Below are 18,788 nucleotides of genomic sequence, written 5' to 3'. Positions count from 1 at the left end.
TATTTGCTCCTCCTTCACCTGGAGAACCCCATCTCGAAACTCCCTGTTAGCAGCCCCTGTTAGCAAAGACACAAACATTTCTCTTTATATTCACTGTATGATCTGATAAGGAGCCTAATCCTGCTCCTTCTCATGTAAATCTTTTCACTGATTTCATTGGGAGAAGAACTGGGCCCTCGATTATGTAATTATAATTCTCTGGCAAGAGCACAACCGGATATACTTTCAAATGTGTGATTGTAAAGTTCGTGTTTTCCCCTGGTTCTGTTCTCTGACACAGACACAAGGGTTTGCACATGTGATTCTGTCCCAGAAGGGAGAGGCCTCAAGGAAGACACAGGAAACCTCCCTCATACATGTTATAGTGATACAAAATCAGTGCAGGCCTAGGACCAGATCCAAATTCACTGAAGTCAATGGCAGACTTTCCATTCACTTCACTGGATTCTGAATCAGTCACTTGACACCAGATTCACAGAAAAATGTAGCCATCTCAGTGCCTCTTTAGGTGCCTAAATCCAGCATTGAGGCATCACTGACATTCTCAAACCGAAATCTCATTTACCAACTGACCCCATAGGTGACAGAAGTCCGCATGGTGTCTACATTTCTCTGGTCAGCAGGCACAAAGCCAACTAAATCTTGATGCAGCTCTACAGCTAATGAGCAGCTGGGAGTCTCACTCACGTGTAATCCCCAGCAGCCAGAAAGTGGTATTCACAAAATAGGCGTCTCCCTGCCTATCCTGCCAGAGGACTTGATCTCATAGCCTTGGTTAGAGTTGGACAACAGATTGAGGGCTGCACGAAAGAAAGGAGGTGTGCTTGTCCCAAGTTACCCCATAGCCCAGTTACAGAGGGATCTGACAAAGCTGGATGAGTCGGAAACAAATTGGCAGATGAAATTTAAGGTTGATAAATGAAAAGCAATGAACATTGGAAAACATAATACCAAATACACATACAAAATGATGGGGTTTCCACTCAAGAAAGAAATTTTAGTGTTATTGTGGATAGTTCTCAGAAAACATCCACTCAATGTGCAGTGACAGTCAAAACAGCTAACAGAATGTTAGGAATCATTAGGCAAGGAATAGATAAGAAGAAGAAAATATCATAATGCCACTATGTAAACCTATGATACTCCCACACCTTGAATACTGCGTGCAGTTCTGGTCACCTTATCTCAAAAAAGATAGATTAGAATTGGAAAAAGTAGAGAGAAGGGCAAAGAAAATGATTAGCCCAGTTACAGAGGGATCTGACAAAGCTGGATGAGTCGGAAACAAATTGGCAGATGAAATTTAAGGTTGATAAATGAAAAGCAATGAACATTGGAAAACATAATACCAAATACACATACAAAATGATGGGGTTTCCACTCAAGAAAGAAATTTTAGTGTTATTGTGGATAGTTCTCAGAAAACATCCACTCAATGTGCAGTGACAGTCAAAACAGCTAACAGAATGTTAGGAATCATTAGGCAAGGAATAGATAAGAAGAAGAAAATATCATAATGCCACTATATAAACCTATGATACTCCCACACCTTGAATACTGCGTGCAGTTCTGGTCACCTTATCTCAAAAAAGATAGATTAGAATTGGAAAAAGTAGAGAGAAGGGCAAAGAAAATGATTAGAGGCATGGAACAGCTTCCATATGAGGAGAGATTAAAAAGACTGGGACTGTTCAGCATAGAAAAGAGATGACTAATGTGGGAAATGATAGAAGTCTATAAGCACTTTAATGTCTCTGCCTCTTTTGTATCCCCTGTCGGCAGCCCTGCCAGTAGGGTCCGTACCGGCAGGGCCGCCGACAGGGGCCAGAGGACGAATCCTCAAAGCACTGCCATGGCAAAGGACCGCTTTAACGTCACTGCCCCTTCCCCCCATCAGCAGTCCATACTGGCAGGGCCACCGACAGGGAAGTAAAAGGGGCAGGGACATTAAAGTATTGGGTTGTTTGTGTGCCGGGTTATATTTCTTGTAAATAGATAAGTAGTATTAGCCATTTTCCAAAGAGACAGCATCTGTATGTCCCAAGCACAGGCGCTGAAATGAAGAACCCAGGACCCAATGCATGCTAGGAGGGAAGACAAGCCACTCTGATTGGCAAGCAGCAGGGAAGAGGCTTAAGCCACAAGGTGGGGCGAGGGGGGGAGGACGCTACATGAAATACATGATATGCAATATTAGCATTTCCTTCAGAGGGCTGTCTCTGCAGCAGCAGGGCCGGCGCTTCCATTTAGGCAACCTAGGCAGTCGCCTAGGGTGCCAGGATTTGGGAGGGTGGCATTTTGCTGCCCGCAGTGGCAATTTGGCGGCGGGGGGGGGTCCTCCCGCGCTGCGGGTCTTCAGCAGCAATTCTGCGGTGGGTCCTTCACTCGCTCCGGGACCAGCCGCTGAAGTGCCCCAAAGACAGGGAGCGCAGAAGGACCCCCCCGGCAGCAGAATTGCCGCCGACTGGGAGCACGGAAGGACCCCCGCCTAGGGCACCAAAAACCCTAGCGCCACTCCTGTGCATCAGGGAGGGGCTGAAGGAGGCTCTGACTCCTGTGAGCTACAACAAAATCGGCAGGAAGTCAAGGACTGCAGGCAATGGGGAATTCCCCTGCTAGATTTGATTCTGAACCCAGGCTGCAATCAGGCGGAGGTACCCCTCCCTTTTAAGGGAGCTGGGAGCCCTAGCAAAATGAAGAAACACCCACATTCCACGTTCTACACTAGGTGTTAGGTCAGTATAACTACGTCGCTCAGGGGTGTGGATTTTCAATACCCCTGTGTGACGTTGTTATACTGACGTAGATCTGTAGTGTAGACATAATCTTAAATTTCCTGGAAAGTTAACAGGACTTAGTCTCCAAAGGATCTAAGGACTTGTCTCCATGGGGATACTCAGGAAAGTTAATCTGCATCAACTTATAAAATAGATTAGTTAAACCACAGTAAACAATGTGGACATTCTTATTCAGAATCAAAGTGGCCTTAATTTCATTTAGCTAAGTTAACAAATCAAATGCAAAAAAAACCCAGGAGTACTTGTGGCACCTTAGAGACTAACAAATTTATTTCACGAAAGCTCATGCTGAAATAAATTTGTTAGTCTCTAAGGTGCCACAAGTACTCCTGTTCTATTTGCGGATACAGACTAACATGGCTGCTACTCTGAAATCAAATACAGGCAACTTAAAGTCTAAATAAGGAAGTCCACTCAGCAGGTTAATGAAATTTAACTAATCCACTTGACATTCAAACTTCAGTTAATTCGAATTAATTTTCCAGAGTTTTTCTGTGTAGACAACAACTCAGTAACTTTTGAAAATGGGAGTCAAGATCCTAAATCATTTTATTACTTTTGAAAATGTTATCCTTGTGGAATAAAATGTATTTTTTTCAATCTGAGTGTGGAAAGAAAAATATCTGTTCTCTGTTGTAAACAAATTGCTGCCATAATAACTCTCACAAAGTTTTTGAGGTCCCTTCCAGTCCCACATTTCTTTGATTCTATGTCATTATGGCTGAAGAATGTCCTGTTCTTAGGATGCTAACAAATTCTGTTATAAAATTAAGAATGCTTCAAAAGGGCATATTAAAAAGTAGTTTCAATTACATTCTAACATCACTTTAATTTTTAGAAGATAGATTTAATAATACAGCTCCAAAAATTGGTATTTTAAAAGCAAATGAAGGGGAAAGTGATTATTATTGGTATCTTTTCTAACAGCAGACAGTCTGAAATCACTTCTGAAATCAAGAAACTGATCTCACAGTGACATGCATTAGACTATCTAATAGCTACCCAATGGAAGAAGTGGAGATTCCATCATTTGGGAGTTTTAAAACAATAATAGATAAAGCAATAAAATGTGCTGTGGAGAAGGGACAAGCCTGTGCTGGCTCCTGGGGAGACAGAATAAGAGTTTGATAAATTGGCTTTTTCCCAATTCTAGACCTTTCTTACCTTTAACCAAGACTTCAGTGATGATCTCTCTGTGAAATGAGTTGGCTGTGACAGAACATTCATATTTCCCTGCATCTTCCATCTGAACATTGTTCAGTTTCAGAGAAATATTTCCTTTCCCAAACTCCTTTCCTTTAAAAACTTCTGCTCTTTTTTCATATTTCTTCCTGACCCATTCTCTGCTGTTGACTCCATTTGGAGACAAATAACCCACTGAGCATTTGTCATCCTGTGGATAAGAATTAACCAGGGGGCTGCTTTCATCATAGAGGTAGAGATAGATTGTCTTATCCTTCCCAGGTCCAACTTTCCTCCATTGCAGCTCCATGCTGGGGGGCAGATGTTTCGTAATCAGCCGGCAGGGAAGAATGGCATTCTCTCCAATTACAGTGGTAATGACGTCATGTTCTGCCTCCACATCAAAGAAACCTGAAAAATGTTCAGAGGGTTATAATTGCACAAGCAGCACATAATGACTCATATTAATGTGTAAGGAAGAGTGAGTGAAAAAGAGAATAGACCTAATTCTCCTTTATTTATACTCTTTTTATAATAGTGTAAATTCAATAGCTTCAGGGGATTCACTCCTAATATACACACAGATAAGAAAAAAAGAATCAGAGCTATACTATCTTTTACATCTATGGTGATCTAAAAAATAGTATTTGAAAAGAAATGCTGAGTGGTACAAGTCTTCACTATGCTGCACCAAAGGCTTGTCTACACAGTGGGGTAATGTGCACTATGGGAGAGTGATTAATAAAATGCACCAGTGTGTTGTACATTAATTGGTCTGTGTAGACCTTGACAATGCACACTAAAAGATCCCTAGTGTGCTTTTCTGCATTACTGTTAACATAAGAACAACCATAGTGGGTCAGACCAAAGGTCCATCAAGCCTAATTTCCTGTCCTCTGACAATAGTCAATGCCAGGTGCCCCAAAGGGAATGAACAGACAGGTTCTCATCAAATGATCAATACCCTGTCACCCAATCTCAGCTTCTCACAAACAGAGGCTAGGGACACCATTATTGCCCATCCTGGCTAATAGCCATTGATGGACCTATCCTCCATGAATTTATCTGGCTCCCGTTATAGTATTTGAACCCCGTTACAGTATTTGCCATCACAAAACCCTCTGGCAAGGAGTTCCAGAGGTTGAAAGTGTGTTGCGTGAAAAAATACGTACTTGTGTTTGTTTTAAACGTGCTGCCAATTAATTTCATTTGGTAATCCCTTGTTTTTGTATTATGAGAAGGAGTAAATAACACTTCCTTATTTACTTTCTCTACACCAGTCATAATCTTACAGACCTCTATCATATCTCCCCTTAGTTGCCTCTTTTCCAAGCTGAAGAGTCCCAGTCTTATTAATCTCTTCTCATATAGAAGCCATTCTATATGCCTTTTCATTTTTACTGCCTTTTTTGGAACTTTTTCCAATTCCAATATATCTTTTTTTTGAGATGGAGCGACCACATCTTAATGCAGTATTCAAGGTGTGGGGGTAACATGGATGTATATGGAGGCAATAGAATATTTTCTTTCTTATTATGCATCCTTTTCTTGAGGATTTCCAACATTCTGTTCACTTTTTTGACTGCCGCTGCATATTGAGTGGATGATTTCAGAGAACTAGCCACAATGAAAAGGAGAAAGCAGTGGACGTGTTATTCCTTGACTTTAGCAAAGCTTTTGATACGGTCTCCCACAGTATTTTTGCCAGCAAGTTAATGAAGTATGGGCTGGATGAACGGACTATAAGGTGGATAGAAAGCTGTCTAGATTGTCGGGCTCAATGGGTAGTGATCAGTGGCTCCACGTATCAAGTGGAGTGCCCCAAGGATCGGTCCTGGGGCTGGTTTTGTTTAATATCTTCATTAAGGATCTAGAAGTTGGTGTGGATTGTACCCTCAGCAAGTCTTCAGACAACACTAAACTGGGAGGAGTGGTAGATACTCTGGAGGGTAGGGATAGTATACAGAGGGACCTAGACAAATTAGAAGATTGAGCCAAAAGAAATCTCATGAGGTTTGACAAGGACAAATGCAGTCCTGCACTTAGGACGGAAGAATCCCATGCATTGCTTAGATAGGGACCAAATGGCTAGGAAGCAGTTCTGCAGAAAAGGACCTAGGGATTACAGTGGATGAGAAGCTGCATAGGAGTCAACAGTGTGCCCCTGTTGCCAAGAAGGCTAACGGCATTTGGGGCTGTATAATTAGGGAAATTGCCAGCAGATCAAGGTATGTGATCATTCTCCTCTCTTTGACATTGGTGAGGCCTCATCTGGAGTACTGTGTCCAGTTTTGGGCCCCACACGACAAGAAGGATGTGGAAAAATTGGAAAGAGTCCAGTGGAGGGCAACAAAAATGATTAGGGGGCTGGAACATGTGACTTATGAGGCAAAGCTGAGGGAACTGGGATTGTTTAGTCTGCATAAGAGAAGAATGAGGGGGGATTTGATAGCTGCTTTCAACTACCTGAAAGGGGGTTCCAAAGAGAATGGATCTAGACTGTTCTCAGTGGTACCTGATGACAAAAAAAGGAATAACGGTCTCAAGATGCAGTGGGGGAGGTTTAGGTTGGATATTAGGAAAAAACTTTTTAACTAGGAGGGTGGTGAAGCACTGGCATGGGTTACCTAGGGAGGTGGTGGAATCTCCTTCCTTAGAGGTTTTTAAATTCAGGCTTGACAAAACCCTGGCTGGGATGATTTAGTTGGGAATTGGTCCTGCTTTGAGCAGGGGGTTGGACTAGATACTTCCTGAGGTCCCTTCCAACCCTGATATTCTATGAATGACTCCAAGATCTCTTTCTTAAGTGGTAACAGCTAATTTAGACCCCATCATTGTATATGTACAGTTAAGATTATGTTTTCCAGTGTGCATTAGTTTGCATTTATCAGCATTAAATTTCATCTGCCATTTTGTTGCCCAGTCACCCAGTTTTGAGAGATGCTTTTGTAACTGTTCGCAGTCTGCCAGGAACTTAACTATCTTGAGTAGTTTTATATCATAAATTTGGGGTATACATTTAAGATGAGCGTCTATTATGTTGTCTTTAAGTTTCCATGCAGCTTGCAGGGATTTTACTTTTGGTGCTGTACCTTTTAGTTTCTGTTTCACTAACCTCCTCATTTGAGCATAGTTCCCCTTTCTGAAATTAAATGTCACAGTGTTGGGCCACTGTGGAGTTTCCCCCACCACAGGGATGTTAAATTTAATTATATTATGGTCACTATTACCAAGCGGTCCATCTATATTCACCTCTAGGACCTGATCTTGTGCTCCACTTCAGACTAAATTGAGAATTGCCTCTCCTCTTGTGGGTTCCAGGACTAGCTGCTCCAAGAAGCAGTCATTTAAGGTGTCAATAAACTTTATCTCAGCATTCCTTTGTGAGATGATATGTACCCAGTCAATATGGGGATAGTTGAAATCCCCCATTATTTTTATTGTTTTTTATGTTAATAGGCTCTCCCTGAGCATTTCACGGTCACTAATACTATCCTGGTCAGGTGATCTGTAATATAGCGCTACTGCTATATTCTTATTTTTCAAACATGGAATTACTATCCATAGATATTCTATAGTACAATTTAGTTCAATTAAGATTTTTACTTCATTTGATTCTACACTTTCTTTCATATATAATGCCTTCCCCCATACCAGCATGACCTGTTCTGTCCTTCAGATATATTTTATACCCTAGTATTACTGTGTCCCATTGATTTTCCTCATGGCACCAGGTTTCTGTGATGCTTATTATATCAATCTCCTCATTTAATACGAGACACTCTAGTTCACCCATCTTATTATTTAGACCTTTTTAATTGTAAGTGCCAGCAATCTGGTTCCATTTTGGTTTAGATTCTGGTTTGGTTTTGGTTTACCATATTATTGTTTCAAACAGTAATATGGTAAAGGACACCTGGGAAACTTTAGTGAGCATCAGCAAGAGTCTACATGGACTAATTAATGTGTAATCCTTTAATGCGCTTTAGAAATCACACCCCACTTATGTGTATTGATGCTCCATGTAGGCAAGCCTTGAATGGCATGGTTGGCCACAAGGCAGATGCGTTTAGCCCTAATTTGTAAGTAATAACAGAATATTTGCTTTGATGGTACAACATCTCTTACCAGAAATTGCAATAACTTTTTTGCGGTGCCTCTTCAGCAAGGGGCTTATTATAGTGCATGAGATGGTGTCAGAAGCAGTATCTGCTACCCTGAGCGTACTGTGGATTTGATACAGCTCTGTCACATCTTTCTGGATTCTTATTTCAGCCATAGCAGTTATATTTTGGCCTGTGCTGTCAGTCCAGCGTATTTCTGGTTGTGGATACCAACCCTGGGACGAACACCTTAGAGTAGTTGAATTATTCTGCTGATGTTCTATAGTTAGGCAAGGTGCAGATCCAAAACCTAGAGTGGAAACCAATTTCAGAAAATGTTAAACAGGATGAAGAACTAGCTAACAAGCCAAACAAAGAGTGCTAAAGATGAGTGATCACCATTATCATTACAGTCGCCATGTCCTATTGAATCTACACTCACTCACTTACTCATGCCCGTCACCCCAATAGGGGTATGGGCCGCCAACCACAGATCTCCAGAGTCCTCTATCCTGGGCCATTCGCTCTAGCGGAATCTACACTGAACTATAATCTTGCATTTCCAAGTATCTTAAATTCACAGAGAGAGATTTCCACCTCAAAAGATCACCAAACACTTCACCAGCCGATCCCAAACTGCATGTAGACATGACTTCATTGTATGTATGTGATAGCTTCACTTTTGGGATGGCATCAGGTTAGTCAGAAAACAGTATTTTCAGAAAAAGGGAGATCCACCTTTGTGGGTCCATATTTTGGGCACATTCAGTGGCCATACTAGGTCCCAATGTAAGTCAGAGCAGCTTTAGGGCTATTCTAACTTACACTTTGTTTCCCATTATCCCCTATGAGGCCTTGGAAGCAGAGCATAGCCAAAGCGCAGTGTGCCCCAGCCATACCCCTACCAGCCCTTAGCCTGCTCCCTCTCTCCCACAACCCTGACATGCCCCTTACACCATATCTGGAAGCAAGACCACTACAGAGCCCTTACATCAGCTCTACACTGGCCAGGGAGAACCTTCTCTGTACAAGGGGTAATGTCAGTGTGTACAAACCACAGGTGATCAGTGACCTCAAAGTTCCGCAGGACTCTAATGTACTGCCTGGGTGCATGTGTGTGTGTGTGATGGGAGGTAATGGCCGAGCTTTCTTCCTGCACTTCAGTCATTTTATTGCTGTTGTACAACAGCAGCGCACACAATGCAGGGGGATGAGGCTTGCACAAGCCACCAGCAAAAAGCCAGAGAAAAAGGTACATGAGGTATCCATGTTGTGTGCATACACTGTGTATAATTTGAATACACTATGTGAAATGGACACCAAACTGCTGAAGCTTCTCTAACTCCCAGTCCTGCACTTCTCCCCGCTTCCTTCCCAGTCCATCACTTCCTCTGCCCACCTCCCATAGCATTGCACACACGTGGGTCTTTCTCCTTCCCCTGCCAGCTGATGAACCCTCCCCGTTGAGAGGAAAGGATTAAATGGAAGTACAGCTGCTACACACAGGGCAAGGCAATGGAGAATCAGCACCACTGTGATCAGTGTGGCATTGTTCCCTGCCAGCAACACTTCTGTATGAACATATCCATGCTTACCTGCAACAATCACCTGGGCAATAGCGTCTTGATAGACACCATCGCTTGTCACCGCACACACATACTGCCCACTATCTTCTACTTGCACTGGAAAGAGCTTCACCTTAATGTCTCCATTCTCATATTGTCCTTTGATCCTGTGCTGGTCCCCAGCCCGGCCCAGCTCAGTCCCTTTTTCTGTGCTATTGTAAAAATATAACGTCGTATTTTTATTCCTTTCCAGTTTGTACCAATGCACTTGAATATTAGCGGGGATCTGGCCTGTGAGATGGCAGGACAACATCGCAGCTTGTCCAACCAAGACAACTGGAGGATCAACATGCACATTGACAGTAAAATCACCTGCAAGAAAAGAAATAAATCATGATCACTGATTTTCTTCAAAAGCTTGACATTGGTGTAGACAGAGCAAAAGAAAAACTAGATGTAATTTCTGAGACACAACGACAGTGCTATCTTTCCTGGGAGAAACTCACCCCTTCTAATCTAATTACCCCCCTCCACAATGGAAAGCGTGTTTGAGCGCCTCACTGATAGCTCAGCTATGCACAGATTTGAGCACGAGGTGTGCAGACTGAACTTCTCAGGAGTTGGTGCAGAATGCATAGTTCTTCCTGAAGTTCCAGGCAGAGCAGGGGCCTGTACCATCATTAAAGCTGTAACAGTGCATTCTCCTCTCAGTGGCTGCCAGCAGGGACAGGTGGACAGCAAAGCTAAGGCTAGACTTGGCCGAATTCAATCTTTAAAAAATAATAATTTTGATGGATAATATTAATGTTTATTTTTAATCTTTTTTAATTTTTAATCTACTGAAATTTTCAAGAGTTTTGTAGACTTACAGGTTTTAGGAAATTTTTTATTTGTATCAATTTAAATTTTCACAGTTGCAGGAAATTATGGAGGGGCACACAATGGGAGTGGGTCAGACAATTAAACTTTATAAGCATTAAAACACAAACTGTTAACAGCATATATAATTTTTTTAGCATGGTCAAACTAATTTCTTACTTTTCATCTCTGAATATTTTAATTAGCAGCGACAGAAATATTTTTTAATCAGTTTGTGTGCGTATAGTGAAATTGACATTTTATTGACATTTACTGATAAATATCTAAGCCTAGTTATGATCCTGCTTTCTGCCCAACTCTTTCGGGTGGCTTGTGCCTCTGTAAGAAGTAGGAGGGGGAAGTCCCTGAGCATAGGAAAAGCATTTGTAGTCTTCAAGATGATGCCTAGCCTGTAGAGTTTTGTTGGGGAAAGAGAAGGTTACTCACCTCGTTCAGTAACTGAGATTCTTCTAGATGTATGTCCTTGTGGGTGCTCCACTTTAGGTGTTTGTGTGCCCCTGTGCTTATTGTCAGAGACTTTTGGTAGCAGTGCCCAGTTGGGTTGCACATGCGTGGTCTCTGCCTCATGGTGCTGCAGGCAGTTAACCGAGGCTGTGTGACCAACCCCCACTCAGTTCCTTCTCTACTGCGGAGACTAATAAGGAAACTCCGAAGCAGAGGAGAGGAAGGAGGGTAGTGAAGCACCCACAGGGACACACATCTCGAAGAACCTCAGTTGCTACACAAGGTGAGTAACCTTCTCTTCTTCTTCGAGTGCTGTCCCTGTGGGTGCTCCACTTTAGGTGACTTCAGAGCAGTGTCCTCTGATGGAAGGAGGGCCTTTGGAATTGAAGTTGTGACCTCTGATAGCACAGAGCATCCAAAGGAGGTATCAGATGTTGTCTGTTGCTCGAAGGCATAGTGCTGTCTAAATGTATGGGCTGAGGCCCAGATAGCAACTCTACAAATGTCCGTGATAGGTACATTGTGCAGGGAAGCTGTGGAGGCTGATAAGGCTCTAGTGGAATGTGAGCGAATCCCCATGAGGGGCTGGCAGTTGCACTTATGATAGCAGAGTTTTGTGTGATTATGGATCTATGTGGAAAGTCTTTGTTTAGAGACAGTGCTCCTTTTGGAGCATTCAGTGATGGATAGAAACAGTCTGGGGGATTTATGGAACAGTTTAGTCCTGTCTATGTAAGAAGCCAATGCCCTCCGAACATCAAGATTATGAAGTGTGTAATGTGTTCTATCTGTGTGGGGTTTAGGGGTGTGGTCCGAGGGAGGGTTTATCCTCAAAGAAGACCATGCATGGGGGTTCTGCCATGAAAGCCCACAGTGCTCCCACATGTCTGACAGATGTCGTTGCCACAAGAAATGCTACTTTCATAGAATGGTGTAACAGTGATTATGTCATCATAGGTTCAGATGGGGAAGAGGTGATGATCCGAAGGACCAGGTTCAGGTCCCATGATGTAGAAAGCTCACGTAGTTCAGGGTAGGCGTTATTGAGTCCTCTGAGGAAACATTGGGTCAGTAGATGGGTAAAGACAGGATGGCAATCCACTTTGGGGTGAAATGTTGTGATGGTAGGTAGATGGACTTTTACTGAGCTCATAGATAGATCTGACCATTTGAGTTCTAATAGGTAATGCAGTATAGAGGGCAATGTTCCTGGGATGGAAGTAATCCATTTTAGTTGACACCAGGCCTCAACTTGTCTCTCTTCAGGGTGTATGGGCAACAGTTCATTTCTGTTAACTGTGTTACAGTATATTTTGTACCTACTCTGACCAGGCCAGCTCAGGTTCCATGAGCCATGGAGGAGCCATGCTCTGAGATGCAGTTTCGGTGGATGCAGGATATGGCCTGAGTCCTGGGACAGTGGGTGAGACAGGAGTGGGAGTGTGATTCATGGATGCACAGTCATGCTGAGCGGGTAAGGATACCATGGTTTGGCAAGACCATGCTAGTAGAATTACTGTGGCCCATCCAGCCTGATCTTGTGGATCACTCGCTTCAAGAGAGGAATAGAAGGGAAGGCATAGAGAAGGGGAACGTTCCACTCGAGGAGAAAGGTATTGCCTAACAACTGCTCACCGAGATCTGCACCAGAACAAAAATGAGGGTGTTTGGTATTTTGTGAAGTTGTAAAAAGGTCTACTGTGGGGAACCCCTAGTTCTGAAATATATACAGGAGTACTGTGTTGTCAAGCTCCCTTCATGATCCTGAAAAATTTGTCTGCTGAGGGTATCTGTTGTGGTGGTGTGGCTATTGTATCTGATGCACCATCATCAGGTTTTTATGGCTTGTACACAAAGGTACTGTGAGTGTGCTCCCCCTTGTCTGTATATACAATACATACAAGCTAAGGCTTCAAATAGCCTTATCTTTGATGAGTGGCAGGAACTGGAAGCAAGCGTTGCGGACACCTTGAAGTTACAATTGGTTTATATGTCAAAGGGATTCCACAGGGGACCAGCAGCCCTATATAGAATGTGGGTGCAGGTGTGCTCCGCATTCCAGGAGTGAGGCATTTGTGGTCTGAATGAAAGGTTCCCCCATGCATATATTGGTTGGTTTCGCCCACCAGAGAAGGGGGTCCTTTATTTTGCCCGATATTGTGGGGTGCTTGTTTATGCTGTGCCTGTGTGGAACAAAGCTGATATGTAGCCTCCTTGTAGGCAACGGATGTTTAATCTGGTGTGTCTGATAGCAAATATTGTGGCTGCCAGTAGTCAAGGAGTTGGGGGCAAGTCCTGGCAGATACCTGTGGGATATTTCATGCAGTGGGTATGAGGCTGGTGAGAGTGAGAGAATGTTGTCTCGGTAGTGAGGCTATAGCCTCGATAGAGTTGAAGTGGTCTTCAATGAAGTCCAGCTCTTGCACTGTTGTTAGAGTGGGCTGGTCAGTATTTATTAGGAAGCCCAGATTCGTGAAGAGGGTTACCACCTGTTTGGCGGCTTCCAATGCTGTCTGCTGGGTTGACACTTTTAGCTGCCAGTCGCTTATAGCGTATAGTGTTACCATCTTGAATCGTGTTTCTGACAAACTTATTGAATTATTGGAGGTCAAGTACTGGTGTCCATCTGCCAGAGTTCTTGTATGGGGAGGTTGATGGTTGGGATGCAGCAACTTGAGAAGTAGGTAGTTGTCCCCTCAGGGCCTGTGTCTGCAACCCTGTGAGTCAAATCACCGCTATTGTTGTTGTGAATACATTGGCCGGTGGTATCGTTGGGATGTAAAGTAATTCCTCTGTTTCCTCTTGGGTTTGGGGTTATAGGTCCCCAAGGATCAGAGAGTCGCTCATGAGTCCGTGAGTGAGTGGAGTGAGTCGTCTGTCTTGTTGGTGAATAATTTCGGTTGGCAAGTCTTCCACCATGGATTGCACCTCTTCGGGGAAGCCAGAAAGATAGAACCATGAGGCCCTTCTCATTACAACCACCATTGACACAGATGTTGCAGCCCTGTCCTCAGAATCAAGCACTGTGAATTGTTCTCCCTGGTCCTTGGTAATACAATTAATCAATTCAGATATTTTTGTGTCATTTGTATAATTGTATTTCATTAGTAATGTTGCATAGTTGGCTATGCGGAGGTGAGGTGTCGCCAAAGAGTAAGTCTTACTGCCAAAACTGATCAAATCTTTTCCAGTTCTTATCATGGGTTGTGTTTCTGGGTTTTTGTTGCATGCCACATTGTTCGACTGCGTCTATAACTAAGAAATTAGGTGCTAGATGCGGTCTATGCCCTTTGTTGGTACACACCTCCTGTCGGACCTCCCGCCAGCTGGAGGGGCAGCCGCAGGGGTCCACAGAATGACCCTTACAGGGTCCATCAGTGCCTCATTCATGTGAAGGGCAATTTTTTTTTAAATGCAAAAAAAAGTCCACTAGCCCATGCTGTATTATGAGGACCTTCTCAAGGGAGATGTCCAGAGAGGGCCATTCTCTTAAATAAGCCATGGAACAGTTTGAAATCATCCCCTATATGAGGGGGAGGAGGCATACAGGTGTCCTCTGTGGACAATGATGGCAAGTGGGTAGGTGATGTCCCCTGCAGGAACTGGGGTTCTTCTTCCTCTTCCCCTGATACCATTGAGGGTGCTGGTACAGAAAATGTGGGGAATTACTGTGTGCTTGGTCTGGCCATAGCAGAATATGACCCATGGATATGACCTATGAATTCCAGTATGCCCACTGGGATTGAAGTGGCATAGGGGTCCCCCATACCACTGTAAGTACCTGGGGACAGCATAATACGCCCCAGGAGAGGCTCCTGGGTTGATTGACACCTGATGGATAGGAGGTAGTGGGAGAATATTCCCTGTTCTTCCTCATCTTCCTCCTTCAAATAAGTAGCAAGACAGTGAGTGATGTTGGGGAGGCAGGGATATTCAGTGCTCATGATATCAGGGGCAGAGACGAATACCAGAACAGTTTGTCTGAGGAATTGCTGCTGTGCTGGTTTGATTGGCTACTGGGGCTGCCTCCTTGTCAGTGTCAGGGCTGTGGAGGAGAATACAGCTCTGCTGGCTGCACCTCTGTGCGTGTTGGATGTGCTTTTGAAGAAGGCATCTTTTATAATGGCACCACATCACCGTTTGCAGATCGCGGTGCAGAGGCACAGGGTTTTAGTTTCTCCTTAGTGCCTGTGTCAGTGCCTGCTCTTGTAGAGTCTCTGGCTTTAGCGGTGCTGAGGTTTTCCACCACCTTGGCTCCTGACGCTGACAGCCCAGGTGGTGCAGGCACTGGATGCCTGTCCACGGAGCAGCTGTAGATAGTGGTGTGGAGGCACAAGGCTCCAACCTCCCATCAGTGCCTGCATTGGGGCCGTCCCCTGCAGTCTCTGTTTGCAGCAGTGTTGGAGCTCTCAGCCACTCGAGCTCCCGGTGCTGACAGCAGAGCTGGTGCTATTATTATCTACAGGATGGCTGATTGTTTTTAATTATTATTATTTTTTCCTGTGGTGAGGACCCAGGTGCTTCTTCTAGTGATAACAAGCGGGGCACTCCGATGTGGGGTTGGAGAAAGGACCCCTGTCTGAAGCCGCGGTTGGTGAAGTGAGGGGGGGGATCCCAAGCCTCATGCTCCAACGCAGGCCAGAGAGATGTCTTCACTTCATGCCATTCTGGCCCTGAGCCTGAGGCAATGCAACACTTTGTGGCATGTCTGTTTTGCCCAGGCAGCAAACATACCAACCGTGGCTGCCAGAGATAGGCACTGCAAGCCTGGAGGCAAGGCGTTGAAAGAGGGGGGGCTTTCACCCTCAAAATGGCTGTTTTTCTGGCCATGAAGGGTTTTTTTTGTTTTTGTTTTTTAAAACCAAGGAGAAAAGAAAAGGGAAACAAGCTAAGTAGCTACTAACAAGGAACCTAAGTAACTGACTGTAACTAATTAACAACAAAGTAGTGAGGCACTGCTGATTGCTCCAACTTGTGGCCAAGGGTGGTAGAGAAGGAATTGAGTGAGGGTTGGTCACACGGTTAACTGCCTGCAGCAGCGTGAGGTGGGGTGACCCAACAGGACACTGCTACCAAAAGTCTCCGACTACGAGCGCAGGTGCACACAAACACCTAAAGTGGAACACCCACAGGGACAACACCCAAAGAAGATCTCCCCCACCCAGCCCGGCTGAGTTGGTCTTTCAGGTCCCTAGGGAAACTCCACCCTTTTCTAATGCTCTAAGTCAACCTAAGTTACGGCAGTTAAGTTTCATAGTTTATGTAATTTATGTAATTTACATCCAAGAAACTTACATCAACTTAACATGGTGTTCTGCCTTTCTTTCAGGTGGATTTATTAAGTCTACTGGAGAGCGCTCGCCTATTGACTTATCATGTCTTCACCAGACCCATTAAATCAATGCCATTGCATAGATAGCAGGGGTGCTGATTCAGACCCTAGTGTAGACAAGGCCTCAGTCACCACAGGGCACCACTGCTCTGGGTGCTGGTTCAAGGCTGTCTCCTGCTGTGAGTGTGTCTGAGCCCTAGGGTGGGAGACTACAGTTAGGATTTTAGTAGAGTTGTTAATAATCTGCCCCTGGAGCCTTCCCCACCCTCCTTTGTGGTAAGGGGAAAGCCTTGGATCAGAAGCAGTGTCATTCCTGCCAGCAGCAATCATCAGCCCCTCTGCAGTGACTGAGGAGGCCAGATCCATCTCTGAACCTGAGGATCATTCACGGAGTGCACCATCTTTAGTTAGATAGTCAGGGAGATTGTTTGCTAGACCCCTCTAATGCCTGAACTATGTCCTCAAACCAAGGGGTAAGGGTGTAGAGATTTCCCTACCTATTGCCCATTAAACCTGTGGAGGGACTTACTGCCTTATCATTTGGGCAGCACGAGCCCAGTTAGCCAAGCTGCTAACTGCTGCTGCATAGAAGGTATTATGGTGACAGGTCAAGGGCTCCTACAAGTACACATACTAACAAGACACTAAATTTTATGTTTGCTCTATTGGGTCTTGTGATTGGGGAAATTCATTGGTATTATCTGTATGTGCACCTATAATTGGAGACTCCCAAGAAATAACACAAATTACATAATAGGGTAAAACCCTACTCTTAATTTGTGTTATTTCTTAGGAGTCTCCAATTATCTGCCATGCAGTTGAGGGTTATCGTGGGTTAGAATGTCCATTTGGCAAATATTTCCAAATGATTAATACATTTGAGAATTTTACTTTGTACTTGGGGAAATGTGTGGGCAGATAATGAGAGGGTAATCATCAAATATAGTGAAATATGCACTCAGCCCTAGTTATCACTAATAACGTAAGAAAGAAATTCCAATTCATAAAAGTAATGCAACATTAGCATATGTAATGTGATATAATAATAGTTGGAAAAAAATTCCCTTCTATGGAGAGTTTTCATTCTTTTTGCTATTAAACCCAAACCCAATTTTTTAACAGAAGTCAGCAGGTTTTGTTTTTTTTTCTTCTTTCTGAAAAAAAGAGGTTTGGGGGTTTCTAATGAAACATCAGAAAAAAAATGAGGGAGGCCAGACACTTTCTACACAAAAAATAATTCAGTCAAAACCCCAATTTTCTACTAAAACAGTTTTGATGGAGAATATTTTGACCAGGCCTCATACAGTGTGAGTGATTTAAGAGAGACTCTTAAATAGAAGTCAGATAGTCTTATTTAGGTATGTAAATATGGCTGAAATTCATCCAAAAAGTTATAATAATTGGAGTCTGTGATGAGCTCCTCAGGTTTTGAGGGTGGTGTGTGTGTGTGTGTGTGTGTGTGTGTGTGTGTGTGTGTGTGTGTGTGTGTGTGTGTGTGTGTGAGAGAGAGAGTGAGAGTGAGAGTGAGAGTGAGGTGTGGGGAGAGAGAAAGAAAAATACATTGGTGGTGGCAACAGTGGTTGTAGCCATTCTCTGATCTAAGGGTACGTCTACACTACCTGCTGGATTGGTGGGTAGCGATCGATCTATCGGGGATTGACTTATCGCATGTAGTGTACATGCGATAAATCAATGCCCGATCGCTCTCCTGTCGACTGCTGAACTCCAGCTTGGTGAGCCGCAGAAGCAAAGTCTATGGGGGAGCTAAGGCAATCTAAGATACATCGATTTCAGCTACGCTATTCTCATAAGTGAAATTGTGTATCTTAGATTGATCTCCCGTCCCCCAGTGTAGACCAGGCCTCTTGTACACATGTATATACCATACCAGTAGCCAGGAGTGAAAGTAACTTACAGGCCTTATCGGTACTGCCGGAGTCCTGAGGGGGCGTGGCCTCAACTGGAAGAGGCAGCGCCTCTCAAGATTTAAAGGCCCTGGGGCACTGGCTGGGAGCCTCAGGGAGTCCCAGGTTTGGAGCCCCAGTGCTCAGGGACAAATTGAAGGGCGAGGGCTCTGGCAGCCAGGCTCGACCGTGGATTTAAAGGGCCCAGAGCTCCCACGGCTGCAGGGAGCCCCAAGCCTTGCCAGGCTGGGGCCGGGATTTAAAGGGCCCAGAGCTCCCGCCACTGCAAGGAGCCCTGAGCCCTTTAAATTCCAGCCCCAGCCTGGCCGCCAGAGCTGCGGAGAGGATTTAAAGGACTCTGGGCTCCCTGCAGCGGCTGGGAGCTCCAAGCCCTTCAAATCCCAGTCCCAACCTGGCTGCTGGAGCTGCGGGGGGGGGGGATTTAAAGACTCTGGGCTCCCTGCAGCCATGGGAGCTCTGAGCCCTTTAAATCCCTGCTGCAGAAGCCGGTGCAGTCTGGCACAGTGTACTAGCTCTTGCCGGTACGCCGTACTGACCGTACCAGCTTACTTTCACCCTCT

The 18,788-nt window shown here is 44.4% G+C and overlaps 1 protein-coding gene across 1 annotated transcript; it reads right to left on the bottom strand.

Moving 5' to 3' along the window:
- Window positions 1–3,505: 3,505 nt before the first annotated feature.
- On the bottom strand, window positions 3,506–14,606 carry LOC115641516 (butyrophilin-like protein 2). The gene is made up of 5 exons (XM_030544721.1): window positions 14,519–14,606; window positions 9,679–10,020; window positions 8,109–8,393; window positions 3,963–4,391; window positions 3,506–3,555 (listed from the first exon to the last, which is right to left on the bottom strand). The coding sequence occupies exons 1-5, from the start codon at window positions 14,604–14,606 to the stop codon at window positions 3,506–3,508; spliced, it is 1,194 nt and encodes a 397-aa protein (XP_030400581.1).
- Between the last annotated feature and the right edge of the window lie 4,182 nt (window positions 14,607–18,788).

Source organism: Gopherus evgoodei, unplaced genomic scaffold, assembly GCF_007399415.2.
Source record: "Gopherus evgoodei ecotype Sinaloan lineage unplaced genomic scaffold, rGopEvg1_v1.p scaffold_35_arrow_ctg1, whole genome shotgun sequence".
NCBI lineage: Eukaryota > Metazoa > Chordata > Testudines > Testudinidae > Gopherus > Gopherus evgoodei.
Note: the sequence above shows the minus strand (reverse complement) of the source record. Positions and strands in the feature narration are given on the sequence as shown.

Bases quoted from the DNA above. Each gene is read 5' to 3' on its own strand.
- LOC115641516 (XM_030544721.1), bottom strand. From the start codon at position 14,606: ATGGTATCAGGGGAAGAGGAAGAAGAACCCCAGTTCCTGCAGGGGACA. The intron at 8,394-9,678 runs GTAAGCATGGAT...TTTCCACTCTAG, and splicing joins TGCCCAGGTGATTGTTGCAG to GTTTTGGATCTGCACCTTGC. The intron at 4,392-8,108 runs GTAAGAGATGTT...AACATTTTTCAG, and splicing joins AAAAGTTATTGCAATTTCTG to GTTTCTTTGATGTGGAGGCA.